At 32.5% G+C, this 24,636-nt stretch overlaps 1 protein-coding gene across 1 annotated transcript in view; it reads right to left on the reverse strand.

Moving 5' to 3' along the window:
- Positions 1-382: 382 nt before the first annotated feature.
- The window catches only part of LOC143044199 (4-aminobutyrate aminotransferase, mitochondrial-like), a 48,217-nt gene continuing 23,963 nt past the window's right edge, over positions 383-24,636 (reverse strand). The window contains exons 5-13 of the mRNA XM_076216102.1: positions 21,807-21,887; positions 20,672-20,764; positions 20,248-20,374; positions 15,300-15,448; positions 11,891-12,028; positions 11,310-11,477; positions 2,256-2,402; positions 1,481-1,592; positions 383-861 (exon numbers count right to left, since the gene is read on the reverse strand). Of these exons, the coding sequence (XP_076072217.1) occupies positions 707-861; positions 1,481-1,592; positions 2,256-2,402; positions 11,310-11,477; positions 11,891-12,028; positions 15,300-15,448; positions 20,248-20,374; positions 20,672-20,764; positions 21,807-21,887 (1,170 nt within the window). The 3' untranslated portion in view covers positions 383-706. The remainder of the gene's footprint in view (positions 862-1,480; positions 1,593-2,255; positions 2,403-11,309; positions 11,478-11,890; positions 12,029-15,299; positions 15,449-20,247; positions 20,375-20,671; positions 20,765-21,806; positions 21,888-24,636) is intronic.

Here is a 24,636-nt window from a genome sequence, read left to right on the forward strand (position 1 = left end):
CCTCTTAAAAAACATCATCTTAAAGAATATGCATAAAATATAAAAGGTCGTGAATCCTAGATTAGTGTCATCATATAGTGTACACAATAAGTAGGACATAGGAAAGAAGAATACATGTATTCAGTATGCACCTGGCAGTTATAGTTTAAATGTTTAAAAATAATTGGAAGCAAAAATAACAAGACTGCTACTAAAAAACAAAAAATCTCACAATTTTTAACGAAAAATCTCAATAGCTAACACACATATAAATCTAAAAATTATTATAAGAATATGACATGAGAAGAATAAATCTAAACTCAAAATAAATTTAACTACGTGCAAAAAACACAAAAATAAAATATAGGCAAAACACACTTGAGTAGGACAAATACTATTAAAATCAATAACAATTTTATTTATTCTCAGATATACAAATGTAATGCTGGCTGGTATTCTTAACGTAAAAACATCACATACTTGTAACTTCAAGTATACACAAATAAAAAAACGTGTTGACCACGAGTTATGTCGATACACATTTATTCATCCAAATTAGAACATTTCAATATGAAATGTTGTATAAAAAGACTAATGAGACAAAGCATCTGATTCGTCCTGTTTTCTTCCTGTCATTATTGACTGGAAGGTCAAGTATAATCCTAGTTTTAGGACATACAATGTTCTTCACAAAATTTCCTTAACGGAATGTTAAACCAGGTCGTTTCTAAGCTTTAGCTCGCTCATTTTTTTCTTGTGTGGAATCCACCTCGTGCAGAACGGAATTGAATCTGTCAAGGAATATATCAACATGGCGTTTCTCTAAGGTAAGAGTTGGTCTAAATCTGATAGATTTCTCACCACAGCCACCAGTATTGACACCTACAAATCAAACAATAGAAGTAACTGCATTAGAAACTTAGTATTATATCGACTTATTCTAAGGTACTGCCACGGTTTTGCTTTAATGTCTGATTTTCCATTAATCTTTAAATTTCAACATCAGTGGTCCATGTTGAGCACGCTTGCTTGATATGTTTCAGCTATCATTTGATCAGTCAGTAAATGACATGCTCCAAAGAAAAGGTTTATGACAGTACCAATTTTTTTCTTACAGTGTCAAAGATATTATCTATTCCCTTACTATATTTGCTTTATAAAAAAAAACTGACTTGATTTAATTATTCCGTCCTGAATATTCATGAAATGTGTGTCCATTATGTTTAGCGATCTGATGGTTTACTATCATCAGGAACGCTCAACCCTTAACATCTAAATACTAGCAAACATACTTTCAAACGTTTTGCTCTATTTAGATACATCATGTTCCAAATTGGTGTATGCATTGATCCGTATGTGCCTACTCAGTAAAACAGTTGCTCCTTCAACTGTCTCTTGCATTTACATAGATAACCTCAGCTTTAAAGATTAATTTCGAGTATCAATTGCATGCAAAAATACCACCCGGGTATCTTTGATAATGTTTTTAACACTAGCTTACCTTTAGCTCTGAGCCTGGATATCACTGTGTCACGTACTTCCATCGACGGCATATCAATAGACCCATAACAACCAAGACCTCTGAGTCTACTCAGTAAATTAGGATATTGTGTCTGTAAAAGTAAGTATGATTAACATTGGCTTATTCTCACAAAATTTACTGAAATAAGAAAACAGATAAACATGCTTGAAGCAGGAAAGAATATAAGCTCTGCACGACTATTTATAAATAGGTATATTTATCAGGAGCCTCTGGCCTTTGTTAGTCTTGTATGATTTTTAATTTTAGTTTCTTGTGTATAATTCGGAGTTAAGTATGACGTGCATGAAGTATTTTACAATCTTTCTGAATTCAATGATTGGTACATATATATACATTAAAGATATAACTGATATACTGTTCATCAACCAAAAAGATTGATACAAAATCTTCCTCCAATAGAACATATTTTACTAAGTACAAAATGAATAATGAGCAAGTCTATGTTATTTGCTTTTACCTCATTCTTTTGTAAAACATGAACTGAATCATTTTGAATTTTTCGAAAAACTAAGGATTTTCTTACCCCAGGAGTAAATTACCTTAGCCGTATTTGGCACAACTTATTGGAATTTTGGGTCCTCAATGCTCTTCAACTTTGTATTTGTTTGGCTTTTTAACTGTTTTGATCTGAGCGTCACTGATGAGTCTTATGTAGACGAAACGCGCGTCTGGCGTTTTAAATTATAATCCTGCATGGTACTTTTGATAACTATCATTTGTCAATCCAGTTTACCTGAAGACCTTTTAATCCATCAAACAAATATTTTCCAGTGTCATTGACTCTTGACAATAAATTTTGCTCCTTGATAACTTTAACTACAGCTTCTAACAAGACGACCTTTGATGGATCTCCTACCCAAGTGTTGAAGATACGTTGAGCCTGAAAAAAATAAATGTATACATTAGATAAATATCGCATGATAAGTCATATAAGCAGTTTGTGAAGTCAATTATCACGAATTGCAAGTATGGTAATTAGAGTAAAAGTAAAATCACAAAAATACTGAACTCCGAGGGAAATTCAAAACGGAAAGTCTGTAATCAAATGGCAAAATCAAAAGCTCACAAATACATCAAACGAATGGACAACAACTTTCATATTCCTGACTTGGTACTGGCATTTACTTATGAAGAAAATTGTGGTTTTCTAGCTAGCTAAACATCTCACGGCATATCAATAGATCCGAATAGGAAATGAAGTTTGAAATCAGTGCTCGATATGTTCATATCAATTCAATAAATTGAAAATGCATTTTTACCTAAGGTCATTTGATGGGATCTAAAAAGACTTTAAGATAAAAGCATTAAGTCGTATTCCGATAGTTAGGCCACACCAATTTAATTTCTTGTTCTACGGATTTTTGGACTCCAAAATTTGGGGCGAGTGAGCGATTTGAAAATTTTAATAAAAAAATATTTGAATTTGCAAATTTTTGAGGCGAAGCTTGAAAAGTAAAGGCGAGCGATTATAATTTTTTTTTGTAAACATAAAATAGTAGGTTTTGACAATATTAAAGCTTGATTTCTCACTTGTACTTTGACATTTCTTTAATTTCTGAAGTATTTTTTCCCTGTTCACCAAGAAGTAATTAAATCTGGTCTATGTATGTGTGACTGACAATGAAACAATTCTCCATCCAAGTCATAATCAGTTTGGGGACAACCCCTTAATGTTATAAATATCCCTTTTACATGTTTTATGTCAGGATCAATATAAGTTATAATATATTTGTTTGTACAAAAGGGCTCATATTTTCTCAAAGAACTATATATCTATCTGGTATTAAAAGGTCAAAACATGTCCAAGAATTTTGTAATATTCCTGGACTTGAACCATGTTAACACATTCATGACATTTACTTTAGCAGTTTAATATTATTCAAAATAAGTGGACCCCTCTTTTAGAAAAAGTTGTTTAAAATATGATGCAACTCTCCTCTTTTTGAGTACAAAATTCTAAGTTTTCAAAGGTTTTGTATAGAAGGACTATACAAATCCTTGGTATTTCTATTTTCTTTTCTACATCAGTAAAATGACCACTTGTCTGAGGGAGGGTTGTTCTCAACCTGATAATAACAAACACAGGTCAAAGTACGGTCTTTTACATAGGGTTTTGATACAGACCAAACAGCAGGCTGTAAAGGACCCCAAAATTATTAGCGTACACAATTCGAACAGGAAAACCAACGATCTAATTTACATACCATGTATATCCAAACGGGAAAATACCAATGAACAACATCAACAAACGATAACTGCTGAACGACAGGCCCCCTCAATCAATCAGGACAGGTGCATAAACATGCAGCGGCTATGGATAGTTTTGTTTCGCCAGCATACAATATAATTGTAGTTGAAGGCAAATCCTTTAGAAGTTCTTTGTACTTTATTCTAACAACGAACATTTTTTGATAGGGAATATAAGTAAGGGTTACACTAATGACTGGACCGAATGACAGGACCAAATGAAAAATGCTAATAACTTTTTCACTTCTCAAAGGATTGATCTCAAATTTGAAATATAATAAGATTTTATAATTTGATATATAGATTTTAAAAAACATTTAAAAAAAAATTGTAAGAAACTTTAGAAAACGTGACATGACTAACTCTGGTAATGACAGGACCAACATCGACAATGACAGGACCAAATAAAAATGTTAATAACTTTTTTTATTTTTCAAAGGAATTATCTCAGATTTGAAATATAAAATTATATGTCATATTTTGAAATCAAAATGTTATAAAAAATATGGATTGTTTTCAAAAACTTTCGAAAACGTGACATGACCATCGCTGACTGACATGACCAACCTCGACAATAACCGGACCAGATGAAATTGCTAATTACTCTTTTATTTCTCAAAATATTTCTCTGCAATTTAAAATATGTGAAGATTGTGCCATTTTATACATGAATCATAAGAAAAAAGTAAAAAAAGCTTGCTGTAATGTGACCTGGTCAACGTTGTCAATGACAGGACCAACATCGACAATGACAGGACCAAATAAAAAATGCTAATTACTTTTTTATTTTTTAAAAGAATTATCTCAGATTTGAAACATAAAATGATGTGTCATATTTTGAAACATAAATGTTATAAAAAAAAATAGATTTTTTTCAAAAACATGACATGACCATCGCTGACTGACATGACCAACCTCGACAATAACCGGACCAGATGAAATTGCTAATTACTCTTTTATTTCTAAAACATATTTTTCTAAAATTTGAAATAAAATTAGATATAACCATTTTATACATAAAGAAAGGAATAATATAGAAAAAAATATTAAAAGCTTGCTGTAATGTGACCTGACCAACACTGACAATGACAGGAATTGTCTCAGATTTAAGATATAATAAGATCTCATCTTTTAATACATCAATTAAAGAAAAGGCATACCTAAAGAAAAAAATCTAGATTTCAATCCTTGTTTATTGGTATATTGTATTAAACCGAGTTGTAGAAATATTGTTGAGCTTGAGAAACTTTGTAGATTTATTAAATATATTTCTGTGAAAGTCTATCCTTCTGTAGTACAACTATATGTTTATTTTTCTTTTGTGCAAATATTTATTATATTAATTGATATTTCACACATGCAAATCCAATAAAGATTGTGATGACAGTAATTAAAATCACATAATAGTTCATGTCGTTGTTTTATTAATATTTTCAGAACAGTAAATAATTATTTCCATGTATTAAGGAATGCTTGAGTAAATGCAGAGTATATCTTGTTAGTTTTATTTCTTATAATAAACAAATAAACATTTCTTGAAGTATGCCAGACACTTGCATACATGATTTCTTGGTAGTTTTAAATATTTTCATAAAATATACTGAAGCAAACATTTTCACGGACTACTTTAAAAGGTTTGATACCTTTCCAAAGTGACTTAAATTGGACTTCATGATATCAAGAAATATTATGATGATAATTCAATAAATCTTAAAAATTTTATAGTTTAATGAACTATCTCTTAAACTATAAACTGATTATATGTAATAACATGTAAATATTTCAAGATCTCTTTCTTAAATATACTGATCAATTGTGTCTTTTTGTCCTGTGACTCTCTGTCCGCCAACATACGTTTAGCAGCTAGGTCAAGATTTTTAACCACCATAAAATATATTTTCCTGAATTTTTAAAAAATATCTTACTAATTATGGATCAGAATTGAACAATTTCAGTAAAATGAGAAAGAAATTATGATTCAGTTTCATCGCCCAGATCATAGCCGATGTTGGTCAGGTCACATAACCGCAAGCTTTCACTGATGACTTTCAATACGTTTTTTTTTTTATATTTCTGAAGTATTTTTTCCCTGTTCACCAAGAAATAATTAAATCTGGTCTATGTATGTGTGACTGACAATGAGACAATTCTCCATCAAAGTCATAATCAGTTTGGGGACAACCCCTTAATGTTATCAATATCCCTTTTACATGTTTTATGTCAGGATCAATATAAGTTATAATATATTTGACTCTCTGTCCGCCAACATACGTTTAGCAGCTAGGTCAAGATTTTTAATCACCATAAAATATATTTTCCTGAATTTTTAAGAAATATCTTACTAATTATGGATCAGAATTGAACAATTTCAGTAAAATGGGAAAGAAATTATGATTCAGTTTCATCGCCCAGATCATAGCCGATGTTGGTCAGGTCACATAACCGCAAGCTTTCACTGATGACTTTCAATACGTTTTTTTTCTATATTTTTCTTATATGATGTGCGAAATGGTCTAAATTGTCAATATTTCAAATTTGAGAGGAATATTCTGACAAAAAATAAAGCATAATGAGAATTTTTATTTGGTCCTGTCATTGTCGATGTTGGTCCTGTCATTATCAGTTGGTCCTGTAATAAATTCTTAAATCTATTTATCAAATGATAAACTTTTATTATATTTCAAATTTCAGAAAATATTTTGAGAATTAAAAGAGTAATTAGCAATTTCATCTGGTCTGGTCATTGTCGAGGTTGGTCATGTCAGTCAGCGATGGTCATGTCACGTTTTCGAAAGTTTTTGAAAAAAAATCTATATTTTTTATAATATTTTGGTTTCAAAATATGACATATCATTTTATATTTCAAATCTGAGATAATTCCTTTGAAAAATAAAAAAAGTTATTAGCATTTTTATTTGGTCTTGTCATTGTCGATGTTGGTCCTGTCATTATCAGAGTAGGTCATGTGACGTTTTCTAAAGTTTCTTACAATTTTTTTTTTAAATCTATATATCAAATGATGAAATCTTATTATATTTCAAATTTGAGATCAATCCTTTGAGAAATGAAAAAGTTATTAGCATTTTTCATTTGGTCCTGTCATTCGGTCCTGTCATTCGGCCCAGTCATTAGTGTAACCCGGAAAGTAACCAATTTTTTGTTCTTTACATGTATTCCCGCTGATATAAATTTATATCGGAGCACTCCCGCTTTAGATAAATAGGTTTCATGCTGAAACAAATATTCTCACAGATATTTACAAAGTGTGGTGGGGTGCTTTTATGTTTAAAATCGTTATATACAGGTTAGACTGTGATTTTAATCAAAGAGCTGAAAGCTCTGAAGAAAAATGACGCCAATGTCTCTAATATTGGGATAGTTTTTATGCAAGTCTTGATTTTCACATACCGTAATTAGTTTAACAATGCAACATGTCTCGTAAGCATATAATTGATATTCGTATATGTGTGTGTGTGAAGTGAAGGTGCCAACTGGCTGGTTTTTTTTTAAGACAAATGAATAGGTCAAGACTACCTGAATTGTACAAATAAATACCGTAGAAAGGCTTCTATATTTCTCACTGGTACATAGGCTGAATCCGGGTCCGTTCGCGCCCATTCACGTTTGCGCCAACTCATGTTCGCCCCCTTTCACTTTCACACCCTACATGTTCGTAACTAATCTTAATTGGTTTTGTGTTTAATAACTCTGTAAGCAAGTGTTTTCTTATAAGTATAATTGTTGTCATTGTCTCAAAATAAAGTGAGACAGCATTTTTTTTTTGTGTTGAATAAATCTTAATCATGTTTTGGATAGCGTATTGTTAAAGATAATAATAATCCTTTCTAAATAAAGTGGTATTTTGTCAACGTTTTATTTAGCGTTGAATAACTCTTAATCATGTTTTGGTCAGTGTATTGCTATACTTTGTTTCATTGACCTCTTTCATAATGAAGTGAGATTCTGACTAATTTTTTTTCTGTGTGTTTAATTCTATCATGTTTTGGTTATAATAGTGGATTGCTATATTTTGGTTCCTATATTTTATTGTTTCAGATCAAAGGGCTTAAAAACAATTATCTTTTGTGTTTTCCTTTAAAATCTTCAATGTTTTACTCATACCAAGCTATAAATACATTCAGTATTTACACCAAAGCAATTTAAAACAACAATCATGATTTTCCAATTATTCAACTTGAATTTGAATTAAAATTGGGTGCGAATGAGTAGAGTGCGAACGGACCTTGGGTGTGAACGTGCGAGGTGCGAAAGTGTATTGGGCGCAAACAGACCTGATACCACATAGTCTGAACCCCCTTCTCCCACAAAATATGAAGTAAATTAAAAACAAATTGTTCAGAGAACAATTGAAGTCTTTCCACTAGAAAAGATCTATTTTTATATTGAAATATGAAAAATCAGTTTAAAATGTTAGTTTCTTATGGCTTTATGACGTCCTATTAACCTATGACCTTGACCTCAATTTCAAGGTCACAAACCATGGACCTTGAATCAAAATATCCTAGGTCTTTAATATGTTTGGTTAATGAGTACTACCACTTGACGCATAATTTTAAATGTAAGATGGACAAAAACTCCCTTTTATTGTATGCGCAGCCTTTCAACCAAAATATACAAGTAAGGACATGTAAAATTATTTGTCAAAATGTCATACGGTATTTGAAAAGAAGTGAAAATAAGCCAAAATCAAAATTTATAATATGACCTTGACCTTTGACATTGACCTCATTTTCATTTTAAGTACCAATGACCTCATGAAGACCCTAGGTCTCTATCAGTTATGGTTTACCAGTTGAAAATGCATATCGCTTGAATCAAATGAAAAAGGGGGAATAACTCTCATATGGAGTCCCCATAGAGCTATGGTTCAAACGAATATTCTTATCCTTAATATGTAACGAGCAATTTGGTAAAATAAAATCTTTTACGGTTACGAAGGAGAGGTGGCCACAAGAAAAACAGTGTTTGGGGAGATAACTCTTACAACGTAATGTATTTTGTTATAATTACATTTGATATATGTTTCATTATAATACTAACTGCACATCACATGTTATTCCTCAAGCAATTGCATCACTCAATAAAACTTTTCATTCATGATAACACGTGGTCCCACAATAAAGTGCACAGATGAATTGAATAAAAAAGTTATAAAATTCGTGTTTTCATGATCCTAGCTAAAAAAAGTAATTATAAGTATTGAATGTTTCTTTTTGTAACCTCATAGGGTTGCAAAAGCATTAACCATTTGCACATTTTTAGAATGTAGCGCTTACGCTTACGCGCTTCATACAAAAAGTACTTCGGTCAACGCTTTTACACCTCAATGAATTTACAAAAAAAAAGCATTCAATACTTAAATGCAGTTGTAAATTTTTAAAGCAAAAAGAGTTAATACTAACTTTCACTTTTTTGGATGTTCATGTACATTTTGTATGTATTTATTTTTCTCAACTACATGAATTTTTTGGTGTATTTTTATATGATATATATGAGTAGTCAAAATAATTATTACGTCTGGCAAGGCTTTTTAAATTTTATTCTGGGACACCTTCCTATGACCACAAGGCTATGTTAATTTTTTTCTGGGACGCCTTCTTAGGAAGCCTTCCTACGAACGTCTTAGGAAGGCGTCCCAGAAAAAAATAAAATAGCCTTGTCAGACGTCATTATTATTTGGACTAATACATGAGATATTGGATATTTTTATGCATTATTTAACCAGTTGAGTCTTTTACAGGATTGTTTGTTTAATGCTGTTTAAACATTACTGAAAAAAAAAACCACCTTAAATTTGCTAATTATTTGGCATGAAAGTTTGATTTATTGAAAGGGACTCATAGTTTTCCATTTAATTTTAATAATTGTCTAATGGTTAAAACAATAGCTTCGTTGTTTACTTTTATACACAACAACATATTCACTTTGGTTTCGTTGTTTACCTAATATTCACTATGTACTTGGTAACAGTTATTAATTAATTGAATAGAAAATATTATAATAAATATTATTGGAAGCCGAATTGACGTCAAATAGGTGCCGATTTGACTTGAAGCCAATTTAACCAGGTGCCGACTTGACTTGTACGTTTCAATTCCTCTGCGATCGTTTGCGGTATTTTCTTGAGAAAACCTATTTTCCATCATCAAAGAGAAGAAGAAACTGCTTGAAATGATTCCCGAACGCTTCGTGATTGTTAAAATAAGTTTAATTCACTCAAAAAACAATTTTAAAACTTGCGATGTTTAATTCTGTATTCTGTTTAAACAGGAAGTTTCAAAAGCACGTGTAAAAGAAGAAATTAACCGGTGAGAGTGGAAATCCGTACATAACATATATCACTATAGTACGACTTTTAAAGCAAAACAGTTTCATCCTTTTGTAAAACAGTCTTTAATATACCTATCACATTAATGTTTGAAGGGTCTTAAGCTTATTCAAACCATATAAGTCGGTATGAAACACCAAAACGGAATGATAATAACCGATTACGTTTTGTAGTTTACAAAATTCTGGACTGGTTCCTGTCAAACTACAACACTTTGTTCGACTGTAGTGGAATACAAACAGAAACCAGTTAGTTTGTAAACTGGTTCCTGGCTGATTACTACACAATGCTCATGCATAATGATAAGGAACACAAGCACATTCCAGTTTGTATTGAAATTAGTAAATACGAAACCAAGCGCGGTAGGCAGAGAAATCAGGTCGGCAGTTATGGAACAATGACTGCGTCATTTTCCAAAAACAAATGTTGATATCTTTTTATAATATTTACAAAAGAACGGTGCGGGAAATGGACATGATTACATTTCCGGATGCGGGAAGCGCGAATATAAAACAAATAAAAAAATTCTGTTTTGAAAAAAATAGGTGCAGGCGGGTCCGTCGAACAAGGAGACAAATTGGTGTGGCCTTAGCTATTGTCAGATATGTACAGTGCACTTAGTTCAGACATTTCTAATATGTTAAGAAATATTCTACATGATTTTTAGATTGAATCGGAACCTTCTCTGCAGTTATTCGCGGAAGAAGGGGATATATAAAACTATGGAATGAAATGATTGATAGTAGAGGCCGTCGACAGAGAAGAAATCAGGAGAGAAACAAAATCCTTTTAGAGATTAGAGAAAAAGAGAAAAAAAGTAAAATTTCGCTATGAGGTAATTTAAAGCATAGGATAAATTGACTTTTTAAAAACAATGACTGGTGTTTGATATTTTCTCCCCATATTGATTTAATAAAAACTTTAATCAATGATATTATAAAAACTTTAATCAAAATCGCATTCATGATTTGATGTTAAGGGGACACCTTAATAATTAGGAGTACAAGGTCCATATTTGACAACAAATTGGCTGCAATTTAACATATAGAATACAATTTGTCTATTCTTAGATAGGTGCACCCGGCGAATCTGTGCCTGTTAAATCCAATTTAGTGTTTTATATTTTTAGACATCTTCATGCTTGTTTTATTAAATCAAATATAAAAAGACAATCGGGTAATAAAACATTACCTCATGTGGCCTGTAGTGTTCTTTGTAGTAGAATCCACCAGTCAACATTTTCTTACTAAAGGCAACAATGTCTGGGGATTCCTTCAGGTTGAAATGTTCATGTGCCCAAAATTTTCCCGTGGAACCACATCCAGTTTGAACTTCATCTATTGCTAAACTAACATCATGCTACAAAAATATGTTCAATTAGAAAAGTCTTGTATAATAGTACTAAATTGGGTCATGTCCACGCACTAATGATGATGAAGAAATCACAGCATTTTAATTGCATCATGCAGAAAATATTTCTTAAATTATTATTTTCCAATTATTTACACTATTATTATTTTTTATATTATTATTTACTTTATATTACTGACAGTCTATGCCTGCTCATTTGTTCTTGTTTGGTTGGGTTCGGTTCGTGTAGCACATTTTTTTGTGTGGTGTTTTGTAGACAGTTGTTTTTCATTTGGTTGTTCTTTGGTAAATGTCATGACAATGTCAGTTAGCTTTCAACTTAAATATTTGACTATCCCCTCGGTATTTCCTGTCTCTCTTTTAAAGTTAAATGAATCAACTACTTCGCTAAAAATATTCACCTTTGAACAAACTTTCTGCAATCCTTGGAAAAATTCAGCCGAAGCAAAGTTGTCTCCCCCTTCAGCTTGCATGGGTTCTATAATACAGCCGACTACTGGTCTCCCGGATTTATTCCATGAGACAATTAGATCTTCAACCTACAATTACATCATTATATGTTATAACATATTATGCATTTTGATCTTTCAGAGAGTAAGTACACAATAATTATGGATGTACACCTCAGAAGAGCCAAATATTTCTATGACTGTAAAAAAAATAATTGGTGAAGAAAAAAATCCAATGTTAGTGCACTTCTTTTTCGTAACAGCCTTTCGAAAGTACGCAATTTCGATGATTTTCCCATTTTTCATCAGTTTTTGTCAATTATTTGGCTATTATCGTGAAAACAAAATCACAGTTCCACAATTAAACATGTTTTCATACTTTCAATAAAGATGTATGGACCAAGCTGAATAAATTTAACTTAAAAAAAAACTATAGGTAGGTGTTAATATAAGAAAGTTTTATCATATATTGATGCTTTTTCGTGTCAAATTTACCATGCTGTCAATTTTTTTCTGTTTTAAGAACAAAATGCATATAGTTAATTTCTGAGTCATTTTGGTCTCTTGTGGAGAGTTTTCTCATTGGCAATCATATCACATCTTCTCTTTTTATATCATCTCACGTTCTTTGTTCTAAATGATTGAAAAAATACATATCTAAGAAATTTGAAAAGAAAAGTGATATGGGATGAGTTTGCAACAATAACTACTCATTTAAATAAATCATAAAATATTAAAATGTAAAAAAAAGTGTTGGTTATCACTGAATGGTAAAGATTGTTTTAATTTATCAGATGGTAGTAAAAGTGAATATACATTGTATATTGTATAAAACAATGATTTAAGTTGATTCAACTGCTATTCTGTACAAAGAAAGATAACTCCTATTGAAAATTTCTTGCTATTGCGCAATATTGTGCATTTAGATATTTCTTGTTATTGCGCAATATTGTGCAATTAGATATTTCTTGTTATTGCCAATACTGTGCAATTGAAAATTTCTTGCTATTGCACAATACTGTGCAATTGAAGATTTCTTGCTATTGCTGAATACTGTAAAATTGAAAATTTCTTGCTATTGCACAATACTTAATATAATAATTTTGGATGCTGATTTGGACCAACTTGAAAACTGGGCCCATAATCAAAAATCTAAGTACATGTTTAGATTCAGCATTTCAAAGAAGCCCAAGAATTCAATTTTTGTTAAAATCAAACTTAGTTTAATTTTGGACCCTTTGGACTTTAATGTAGACCAATTTGAAAACGGGACCAAAAATTAAAAATCTACATACACAGTTAGATTTGTCATATCAAAGAACCCCAATTATTCAATTTTTGATGAAATCAAACAAAGTTTAATTTTGGACCCTTTGGACCCATTATTCCTAAACTGTTGGGACCAAAACTCCCAAAATCAATCCCAACCTTCCTTTTATGGTCATAAACCTTGTGTTTAAATTTCATAGATTTCTATTTTACTTATACTAAAGTTATCGTGCGAAAACCAAGAAAAATGCCTGTTTGTGCCCCTTTTTGGCCCCTAATTCCTAAACTGTTGGGATCTCAACTCCCAAAATCAATCCCAACCTTCCTTTTGTGTTCATAAACCTTGTGTTTAAATTTAATTGATTTCTATTTACTTATACTAAAGTTATTGTGCGAAAACCAAGAATAATGCTTATTTGGGCCCTTTTTTGGCCCCTAACTCCTAAACAGTTGGAACCAAAACTCCCAAAATCAATCCCAACCTTCCTTTCGCGGTCATAAACCTTGTGTAAAAATTTCATAGATTTCCATTTACTTAAACTAAAGTTATAATGCAAAAACCAAGAAAATGCTTATTTGGCCCCTTTTTGGCCCCTAATTCCTAAACTGTTGGGATCTCAACTCCCAAAATCAATCCCAACCTTCCTTTTGTGTTCATAAACCTTGTGTTTAAATTTAATTGATTTCTATTTACTTATACTAAAGTTATTGTGCGAAAACCAAGAATAATGCTTATTTGGGCCCTTTTTGGCCCCTAACTCCTAAACAGTTGGAACCAAATCTCCCAAAATCAATTCCAACCTTCCTTTCGTGGTCATAAACCTTGTGTCACAATTTCATAGATTTCTATTTACTTAAACTAAAGTTTTAGTGCGAAAACCAAGAAAATGCTTATTTGGGCCCTTTTTGGCCCCTTATACCTAAACTGTTGGGACCAAAACTTCCAAAATCAATCAAAACCTTCCTTTTTTGCTCATAAACCTTGTGTTTAAATTTCATAGATGTCTATTTAATTAAACTAAAGTTATGGTGCGAAAACCAAAAGTGATACCAATATACGACCAAAAAAAATTCAATTTTTGCGGTAGTATAAAAAACTCTAGCCATCAATTTATTCAACCCAGACAGATAACGGTTATTGGCATTTACCCCCTGTAAACCCCGTCTCAGTTTTCTCTCAACAATAAAAGCAGCAGAGAATATTTGTATTCTTATTCATAAATTTGACCACAAAAGATCCATTGATTTCCCTTACACTAGAAACACAACTGCATTACATTGTGTATATGTCATGGATGCACTGATGAATACAATGGTATGGATTTATTTTTTTCGTTTGTCACTTTCAGCGACAAAAGCTGTTTACCTTTTAAACGTTTTCAAACATCTGTTACAATTTATATATAGATATATACAAAAGAAACAACGGTCTGCTGACTGAAAGGAGATGTTCTGTGTGGAAATTTTCCTGAATCAAATTCAACAACAATCACAAGTGAAAGTATATGATAGCGATTTTAGGGTGATGCATGAATAAAGGCAACAGTAGTATACCACTGTTCGAGATTCATAAATCGATTGAGAAAAAAACAAATTCGTGTCACAAACTAAAACTGAGGAAAACGCATCAAATATAAGAGGAGAACAACGACATAACAGAAACACAACATTAAAATGTAACATGAAGCGTGATTCTGAAATATCTCGCATCAATCAGATATGACTGATGCCAAAACGTATAAAATACAAAAATATGTAACAGTAAAGAACATAAAAATAGAGCCTTTAAATGGTCATTAATGTCTAAGGACATATTTCTTGATAGAGGTGAACTACATTTCGTACAAAATATATCAAATTTATAAACTGACATTAGTAGAATTATATCGACACTAAATCACTAGGTATAAAGAGTATGCTACCTTCAGGGAGTAACAGCCTACCGACAAACGAGTAATCCCGATGTCAGCACGAAGAAGAAGGGAAATCAAGTTGCAATGTCATTCACAACACTTGTGTTACTTTGATCTTGTTTTTAAAATACACTTCCCCTTTTTTCAATAATCTGCATACCTGACACTCCTATACATACCTCTTCCAGACACCTTCTCTCCTCAGCTTGATTTTCCCTTACATTTTCCTCCAAGGGATATTTGAGTATTGGGAAAGACGCCATAGGCCAATATGGTACAGGAAAATCAAGTTTATGGACGGGTTTACTGTGAGTAATGGCTAAAGCTCCTGAAACATATAGCACAATGAATTAAAATATCGTTTCGGTTAAAGCTAATCGAAATATACGATGCTGAATAAGACGATTGCAAACAGTTTGACCACGGTACTTATAAGATGAACAGTCTCATGATAACAAGCATATAATGCTACCGTATGGAACGCCGTAACTGCCTTATGTTAAAAACTTTCATTATATGATGGTACTTTGACATTATGCGATGGTACTTTGACATTATATGATGGTACTTTGACATTATACGATGGTACTTTGACATTATATGATGGTACTTTGACATTATACGAAGGTACTTTGACATTATATGCTGGTACTTTGACATTATATGATGGTACTTTGACATTATACGATGGTACTTTGACATTATATGATGGTACTTTGACATTATATGATGGTACTTTGTTATTTTGTAAAGACAAAAGGAATCATGGGAAATTCGAAAAAAAACAAGAATGTGTCCCAAGTACACGGATGCCCCATCCGCACTATCATTTTATATGTTCGATGGACCTTGAAAATGGAGAGAAATCTCTAATTTGGCATTAAAATTGGAAACATCATATCATAGGGAACATGTATACTAAGTTTCAAGTTGATTGGATTTCAACTTCATAAAAAACTACCTCGACCAAAAACTTTAACCTGAAGCGGGACGACCGGACGGACGAAGGGACGGACGAACGGACGGACGCACAGACCAGAAAACATAATGCCCATAAATGGGGCATAAAAACAAAATGGACGAATCACTCATGTTGAGTATACTAAAGAAGGTTGATTTGAAGCATGCGTTTGTACATTTTAAAAGAGAATAGATAACACCAAACATTGTGGGTATGCTTTCGAGACATGAATTAGAAGCTCTAGGAGTTTCATATATAGCAGACATGATGAAGCGTCGAATTGAGTGTATTAAATATGGGACTATTAAACCACAGACAATTCAAGGAAGTTCCGGACCACCTTAATTTGACAGAGCAAATCAATACTTGAAAATTTACTTGATAATGGATTTTGATTTGTTGCAAAGCTTTTGCTCGTAACTGAATATATCGATGAATGGCACAGTTCGATCTGAGTAAACGTACATTTTCAGAACTTAACGATAATGAGTACAGAGATGGCGTCTAAGAGACTCTATTCAACGTTTAGATTCATCTGAAGCTCAAACAAGGAAATCGGGAAGAATTCACAGATGAATTTATAACGTAATGGGGACTAACCACTTGTGGCATATAGACACTTACCATAAGCTTGTACGCTGGCAATTCATAATAATAGGTGGTGTTGATGGTTTAAGCAGAACGACAAATTTTCTTAAATGCTGTAATAACAACACGTCTCTAACAGTCTAAATCTGTTTTTGTCAGGTGTCGCCAACTTCGGTGTGCCTCTAAGGATTAGATCGGACAAGGGACTGGAAAACGTGTCAGTTGCAGACTTTATGCTCAGTGAAAAGGGTGATGGAAGTATGTTAACAGGCCGGAGTACCCACAATCAAGGGTCTAAGAGATTATGGAGGGACATATTTGAGTGTATCCTATGTTATTATTTCATTATATGGAAGATCAAGATATTCTAAAACCATTTAACCTTCAGCATTTGGTAGCTCTACATTTCATATATAATAGGGAGATACACAGAAGGCTTCAACGGTGGGAAACAGCATGGGCTGGTCATGGGATGTGTACAGTTATATCGTCTCCTTTGATTTTGTGGTCATCTGGCCAACTTCAAAACCCAGTAGGCATACAACTTAGTGGAACCGAATTACTAGAGTATGGACTTGAAGGACATATTAAATTGAATAACACAGAAGAAGGGGGCCGACCAATATTTGCCCCAATTAGCCATTTAATCAATGAACAGTCTAGACTGGCATTGAGAGAAGTCAACCGTTCTCATGAAAACTTTGAAATAAATGACTATTTAAAGTTTTTGGAAATTATTACAAGAAATTATTTGTTGATAAATTAACACAAGTTGATCTTTAAAATTTCAGCATCTGATAGTTTGTTATAGCCTGTGTTGGCCAGGATGCACTTGGTCAGAACCTTGCTATGAACATTTCTATATAACATTTGATTTTATTGTTAAAGCGATTTTCCGAAACATCGCTAACATAGATTGTTTTGAACTCAATTTTGACTGACAAAATCAGAGTATGGATTCACTCTATGTACACACTCGTGCTCATTTATGAGCATAATGCATAGCACATGAAAGCATACAAATACACCATTGTACATGCAGTTTCATACATAATTTTTGGTTTATATCAATCAACTCAAAAGTTGTTTGTTTGCATTTCCATTAAACGCGATCATCCCCTGCCACTTTCTATGATGGAAGAAATTTGTCAAAGTTACAACAATTATTTTACACAATATGTGTAAAAGTCAAATATCTGAAGCCTAGGTAAAAAGATAGAAATATGCTTGAGACAAGTTAACACTAAAACGGTAATTTGACCTGACGGTCACGACAAACATTTTGACAATACACTCATGTGCCATACATCTAACGTCTAGGTCAAAAGACAAACAAGGTGTGGCCTGGACAAGCGTCACTAAAAAGAACGAGAGAGAATAAAACAACATGTCTCTCTTCATCAAATGAAAGACATAATGGAATAAAGTTCATTGGGTCAAGTTGTTTGAGGTTAGGATAAGTGGTGATATAAGCTTACCCCACCTTTGCATACTAAAACATTCAAATGATCTCTTTATGCAAGTAACTTTTTTTTAACAACTTCAACTAAAGCTAATTAATACAAACAATCAAATAATGTCACTGTTCAAATAATGTGCTCACCAACAAATAAGGGCACTTCCATGAGGTGACCTATACACAAAACCTCAATTTGTGTCCATAATGCTATGAGGTAACTACATCATTGACCTGATGACATTCAACTGGGTTCAGCAAACCAATTCTAAATAGTGTTAAATAGATGCATTTGTTGACCCTATATTGCATGTAGGTTCTTCCTATAAAATTTTAAGTCTATTTATGACCATTGAACTCTGGTCTTGAATTTCAATAAGTTCTTCCTCTTTTGTGTTCAAAATGTTGTTGATCTGCATGTAGATAAGCTTTTTCATTTTTTAGAAGTTGCTCTAACATGCTGGTATGCCTTAAATGTTTGCATGTGTGCTATATTTTCATTAGTGCTTAATTTTAGTTGTGCTTCAGCTTTTTTTGTTAAGATATGTATTTTAGTAGTACTTTGCATGATTTTCAATGTGCCTATGCTGTTATATATCTTGTCTGCATGTTTGTGTGTTTAAATGTTGTGTTTATGTTATTTTATATTCGGTAAAAAGCTCTTACGAGCTTATGTTTGTATTCTTAAATGTAAACCGAATCAAAATAAAACTTTTGTATTCGTATTCGTATTTTCGTTAAAGACATTTTTATAAACACTCTGATAGTTTTAAATGGCTCACCGAGATATATGTTTTATTATGACACATGATATCTCGTATGTGTATTTAAATAAAGTCTAGACTTTATAATTTTGGTAAATTGACATAACCTTGGTTTTGAATGTATCTGTGTTATTCTATTGTCGATAGAACTTTCAATAAATTACCACTTTTTATTTCTAAATAATGAAAGTGGGCAAAGCAGAAACTATTATAAAGTCAACCTTTCTATTATGTTGATCCCTTTGTATACTGTATATACAACATCTGTCGAACGGAGGTTTGGAGTTTGCATTTCAAAATGCAGTTGACAACAGAAAACCTTGATTTGAATTTAAAAAAATCTAAATAATTAGATTATTTCATCATTTTTCAATCTTATCTGCTATGGAAAAATTAATTTCGGCGAAAAATGGAATTTCATGATTTTTTAAAGCATCAACCCATAGTCAAAGGTACAATATCAACAATAGAAACATAGGGGGAAAAGAAAGAAAATATGAATGTTATTTTCAAATGGCCATTGACATTAGTAAACGCTGACTGAATTTTTTTTTTTTGAAGAATGATATTCGGAAATCCTTCTAAAATTTCACTTGCTATGGGAATTTTTTTTATCACATTTAAGGTAAAAAAGATATCTTAAAAATTATAACAGGGTATCAGTGTTTCCCGTTTACATCAATTTATAAGATATCGATTTATCAATGATCTAGCATTTGTACTGATTAATGTAAAAAAAAATATAAATGTCCTTCATTTTTGTGTATGCTTGTTTACCAATTTTGATGTTGATCTGGTGATATAAAAATGTACAATCAAAATTGCAGAGGACACCGAGCTACTCGAAATTGACAAAGCAAAGTATAATGTTAAAGTACCATCGTATAATGTCAAAGTACCATCGTATAATGTCAAAGTACCATCATATAATGTCAAAGTACCATCATATAATGTCAAAGTACCATCGTATAATGTCAAAGTACCATCATATAATGTCAGAGTACCATCGTATAATGTCAAAGTACCATCGTATAATGTCAAAGTACCATCATATAATGTCAGAGTACCATCGTATAATGTCAAAGTACCATCGTATAATGTCAAAGTACCATCGTATAATGTCAAAGTACCATCATATAGTGAAAGTTTTTAACATAAGGCAGATACGGCGTTCCATACTACCGCCCACAAAGAGTCATTGGGATCAAAACCTTCTAACACCTGGTGATGTAAAAACAACAAATATCGATAACTGTAATAGCCAAATGATTTCTTTTTTCATAGGATTGACGTCAAATAAAGCAGTGTTTATAAAATTGTTATTCTTGTTATCTATAAATTAATTAATGAAATATTACCCATTGTACGTCCATGAAATGCATTTTTGAAGGACAGAATACATAAATCTGGACATCCGGGTGGTACACCTGTGATGCAAGTCTGTAGTTCTTCTTTAGATGGAGGTTCACCTCCACGTTTCTTTCTCTGTGGATAGAAAAAATATTTATGAATGAGCATCTTATGTTTTTATACTATTAGAATTTGGAGTTACCTAAATAACAGTAACATATATGAAAGATCATGCATGGTATATAGCAAAAAGGGGGAGGATGGGGTGATGTCATTAGAATTCCTGAAGAAAATACAGCATTCTTTCGCGAATACCGAAACCCGAAGCTCAATTATTAATGCCAGAATAAGTGTAACTCCGATATCACCCAAAATTGAATGTCAAATCCGCCCGTAATTGCATTGCGAAAGGTAATATGATATTTGACTTACTTGATACGCAATAAACATGGCTTTCATTCCATGTTCGATAGAACAGGCACCACATGCCATTGTTTGAATCTCATTCAGTCCTGGAGGCGCCACCTACAATGGAAATACATTTGTCAAACAGTAAAAAACTCTCTTTCGATCTAATTTTCAAATAATGGCTGGGAAGGAACGGATTGTATTTGAAATGTATATAAATATAGAAAGATGTGGTATGAGTGTCAATGAGACAAGTCTCCATCCATGTTACATTTTATAAAAGTAAATCATTATAGGTCATTATAGGTCAAGTTACGGCCTTCAACACGGAGTCCTGGCTCACACCGAACAGCAAGCAAAACCAACAGGAAAACCAAAGAGATTACCCCTAGTTTTTAGCCATGGTGTTGTCAGTTTATTTTCGATTTATGGGTTTGACTGTCCCTCTGGTATCTTTCGTCTCTCTTTTGTAGTTGACGGATTTTGCATTTGAAAGGCTTGAGACACAATGGAAAAGATTATTGCAATTTAATTTTAAACTGTTTTGAACATTTTATAACATTTGTCTATCGCATTACATTGTTTTTTTAACTGTTATCTCAACAAATTGGAATACTAACTCATACATGAAACCATTGGCACAAAATGAAAACAAGAGTAAGTATTTATTAGTGATCGGGAATGTTCTATGTACATACCGCTAACAGTGACGATTGTAGACGTATATTAGTGATTGGGAATGTTCTATGTACATACCGCTAACAGTGACGATTGCAGACGTTTATTAGTAATGGGAATATTATTTGTACATACCGCTAACAGTGACGATTGCAGACGTTTATTAGTGATGGGGAATGTTCTATGTACATACCGCTAACAAACGATTGCAGACGTTTATTAGTGATGGGGAATGTTCTATGTACATACCGCTAACAGTGACGATTGTAGACGTTTATTAGTGATGGGGAATGTTCTATGTACATACCGCTAACAGTGATGATTGCAGACGTTTATTAGTGATGGGGAAAATTCTTTGTACATATCGCTAACAGTGACGATTGCAGACGTTTATTAGTGATGGGGAATGTTCTATGTATATACCGCTAACAGTGACGATTGCAGACGTTTATTAGTGATGGGGAATGTTCTATGTACATACCGCTAACAGTGACGATTGCAGACGTTTCAGCCAGTCTCCTGGTGGGAACACGGCAAGTGCTGGTCTGTTAATAAAGGTTGACTGAAATGGAGGAAAAGAACAATAAATAGAAGGAAGGTCATTCTTATTTACTTTCGGCTCTTTTTTGGTTTGCGTGTTGTTTTTCAAATATTTCCATAGAAATGTTTATTCATGCGCTTTGTCAGTGCGTGTTTCCCTAGTTACAGTATCAGCAGCCTTTTCTTCATGTTTTGGTCGCTCCAACTTAATCAATCGTACTAATATATATATATATATATATATATATATAGTTTATACTACGTTGCAGCTGAATTCGGGCTTAATTAGGAAATGTGGTACCTAACGAGTACACACATGTTATAATGACAGATTTGTTTGACAGTAATTTTGATTGCTGACTGTCTAAAAATGTTTATTTGTGTTTTACATGAACATGGTGCTTTGTGTTATTTGTTTTTCATTCGTTTTTATATTCGTTAAAAAAAAATGCTTTTGTTTAAATGCAAAATAAACTTTTTTATATCTATGTGTATCTATGTATATGTCTACAGTTAAAACTACGAAACGTTATTAATTCTGCAATAAGGTAATGCCGCCATATTTTTCCTGTTGGTTTTTTTTTTTTTTTTTTTTTTTTTTATTTGTCAAAAGAAAGACATGTGATGAAATGCGTTCCTTCTTTATCTTCTACATATTTTAAAGCACGAATCTAGGACAAACGAAGCATCAAATTAGCATACAGACAAAACATTTCAAATTGAGTTGTGCTTAATAAAATAATATATATAAATCTATGTGATCAGTACACAGAATGCAGTAAAATATTTCGTCATCTACAAGTTACACGATTACCTCGATGATTTATAAATCTCCTCTCCGTCCATAATCCAGTTTGGATCACTACAATATGAATATGTTATCTAACAGAAAGTCTTTAACATGAGATTAAACTGTCAAAATGCATGGTATCGCTCAGCAAACTCAAAGAAACTAGAGGACTACATGTGCCTGTATCACTAACCTTGTGAAAAATCGTCTGTTTTCTAGCAAGGAATTTTGTATGAAAATATTAATTACTGGTACTCTTTTTTGTGTTGCTAGTTACTTTTGAATTTACGAGTTTAACCTAGCTTCTATTATAGTTAAATAGCAGCAAAACGACCCCTTAAAAACAGTTAAAATCTATTTTCAGAGTACATATATCTTGCAATGCTGATAATTTTTCAATTAAATCCTACTCCTAGTTTTCATATTGTTAATATTTCATGGACAATAATTCAAAAACAGGTTGGCTGATTGTTCATAGATCTTTTTAGAATTTTTTCTATAAAAAATGTAAAAAAATCACTTGACAATCTTTAAGCGCATTTTCTCTCTAACTGCTATAATAATGAGTTATAAACCAAAACTGTAATTTAATCAATTTTAACTATCGTAAGACATGATTATCATGTTGGTTGATCAACCTGGACGAAAACTTCAAATTTGACGTCCTACAGATGAAGCAGACACACTTTGATTTCAATCCATTGAGCAGTTTCAATGCAGATTTTTTAAAGAGAAGTTTAAGGTCGACGAACGACATGACGATGGATGGACAACGGATGCAAAGGAATGGCATAAACTCACACGACTCGTCGAGTCAGATGAGCTCAAAATGGTATTGGTCAAATTGTAAAGTCGTTTAAGATATATGTAAATTATAGTCAACTCGTTAACGTTTCTTCAAAGGTTCCTTGACAAAGTCAATAATCAAATGGACGTCAAGTTGGTTACCTATTCCCTATTCCCTATTCGTTACCTATTCCCTATTCCCTATTCGTTACCTATTCGTTACCTATTCCCTATTCCCTATTCGTTACCTATTCGTTACCTATTCCCTATTCCCTATTCGTTACCTATTCGTTACCTATTCGTTACCTATTCCCTATTCCCTATTCGTTACCTATTCGTTACTTATTCCCTATTCCCTATCGTTGCCTATTCGTTACTTATTCGATTTTTAATATCCTTCCCCCTTTTTAATTAATTTTTAGTAAGTCCAATCTACCTATAGAATCACATGAGTGAACAGATGATCACATGATGCAAATCAGAACGAGGTTGATCCTTTGTAATGCAAAGTTAGACTATTTATTTAGGAGACAGAAAATTAAAATTTCGTATATGTTAGTGTTTGGATAGTCAGGAATTGTTCGTAGTTTGAAAGTTTTACTATAGTGATGTTATTCATAATTTTCATTTGACATGAAATTATGTTTGTAAACAATTTTCTTTGTTAATGTGTTTGTGCTGATAGAGAGGGCACGTGTGTTTAGGAAATTCCGAACAATGGCAGAGGAATTTATTATTTTGGATCCAGTGGTGGAAAACTGCAATGTTTTCCAAGACCAGGCAATAGTGGTGAAGGATGATGGTTCTCTTCAGTTGATTCATACTGGCGCTCCATCATCTTCACAGCCTACCCGTTTACATTCTGTTCCGAAGCGAGCGACAGTTGATAAAAACAAAAAGAGGGCGGAGCCTAATTATGTACCTTTTACCGCAAGTGTCGAAGTTAATCAACAGAGACCGGATTTGTTAGCTCAATACAATGAGCAATTGATTAACAATCAAAAACTTTATTTTGAACAGCAGAAAGCAATTAATGAGCTTACCAAGTCCGTAATTGAAATTAAAAATGCGGTTCTTCACAAAACAGCTGATTCGATTGGGCCTAGTGCACCGACGCAGTTGAGAAACAATAGACGGGGCAAATCTCCGAATACTTTTTATGACAGTGTCTCGGAGGAGGAATCGGAACGGGATT

Source organism: Mytilus galloprovincialis, chromosome 9 (genome assembly GCF_965363235.1).
Source record: "Mytilus galloprovincialis chromosome 9, xbMytGall1.hap1.1, whole genome shotgun sequence".
Classification (NCBI taxonomy): domain Eukaryota; kingdom Metazoa; phylum Mollusca; class Bivalvia; order Mytilida; family Mytilidae; genus Mytilus; species Mytilus galloprovincialis.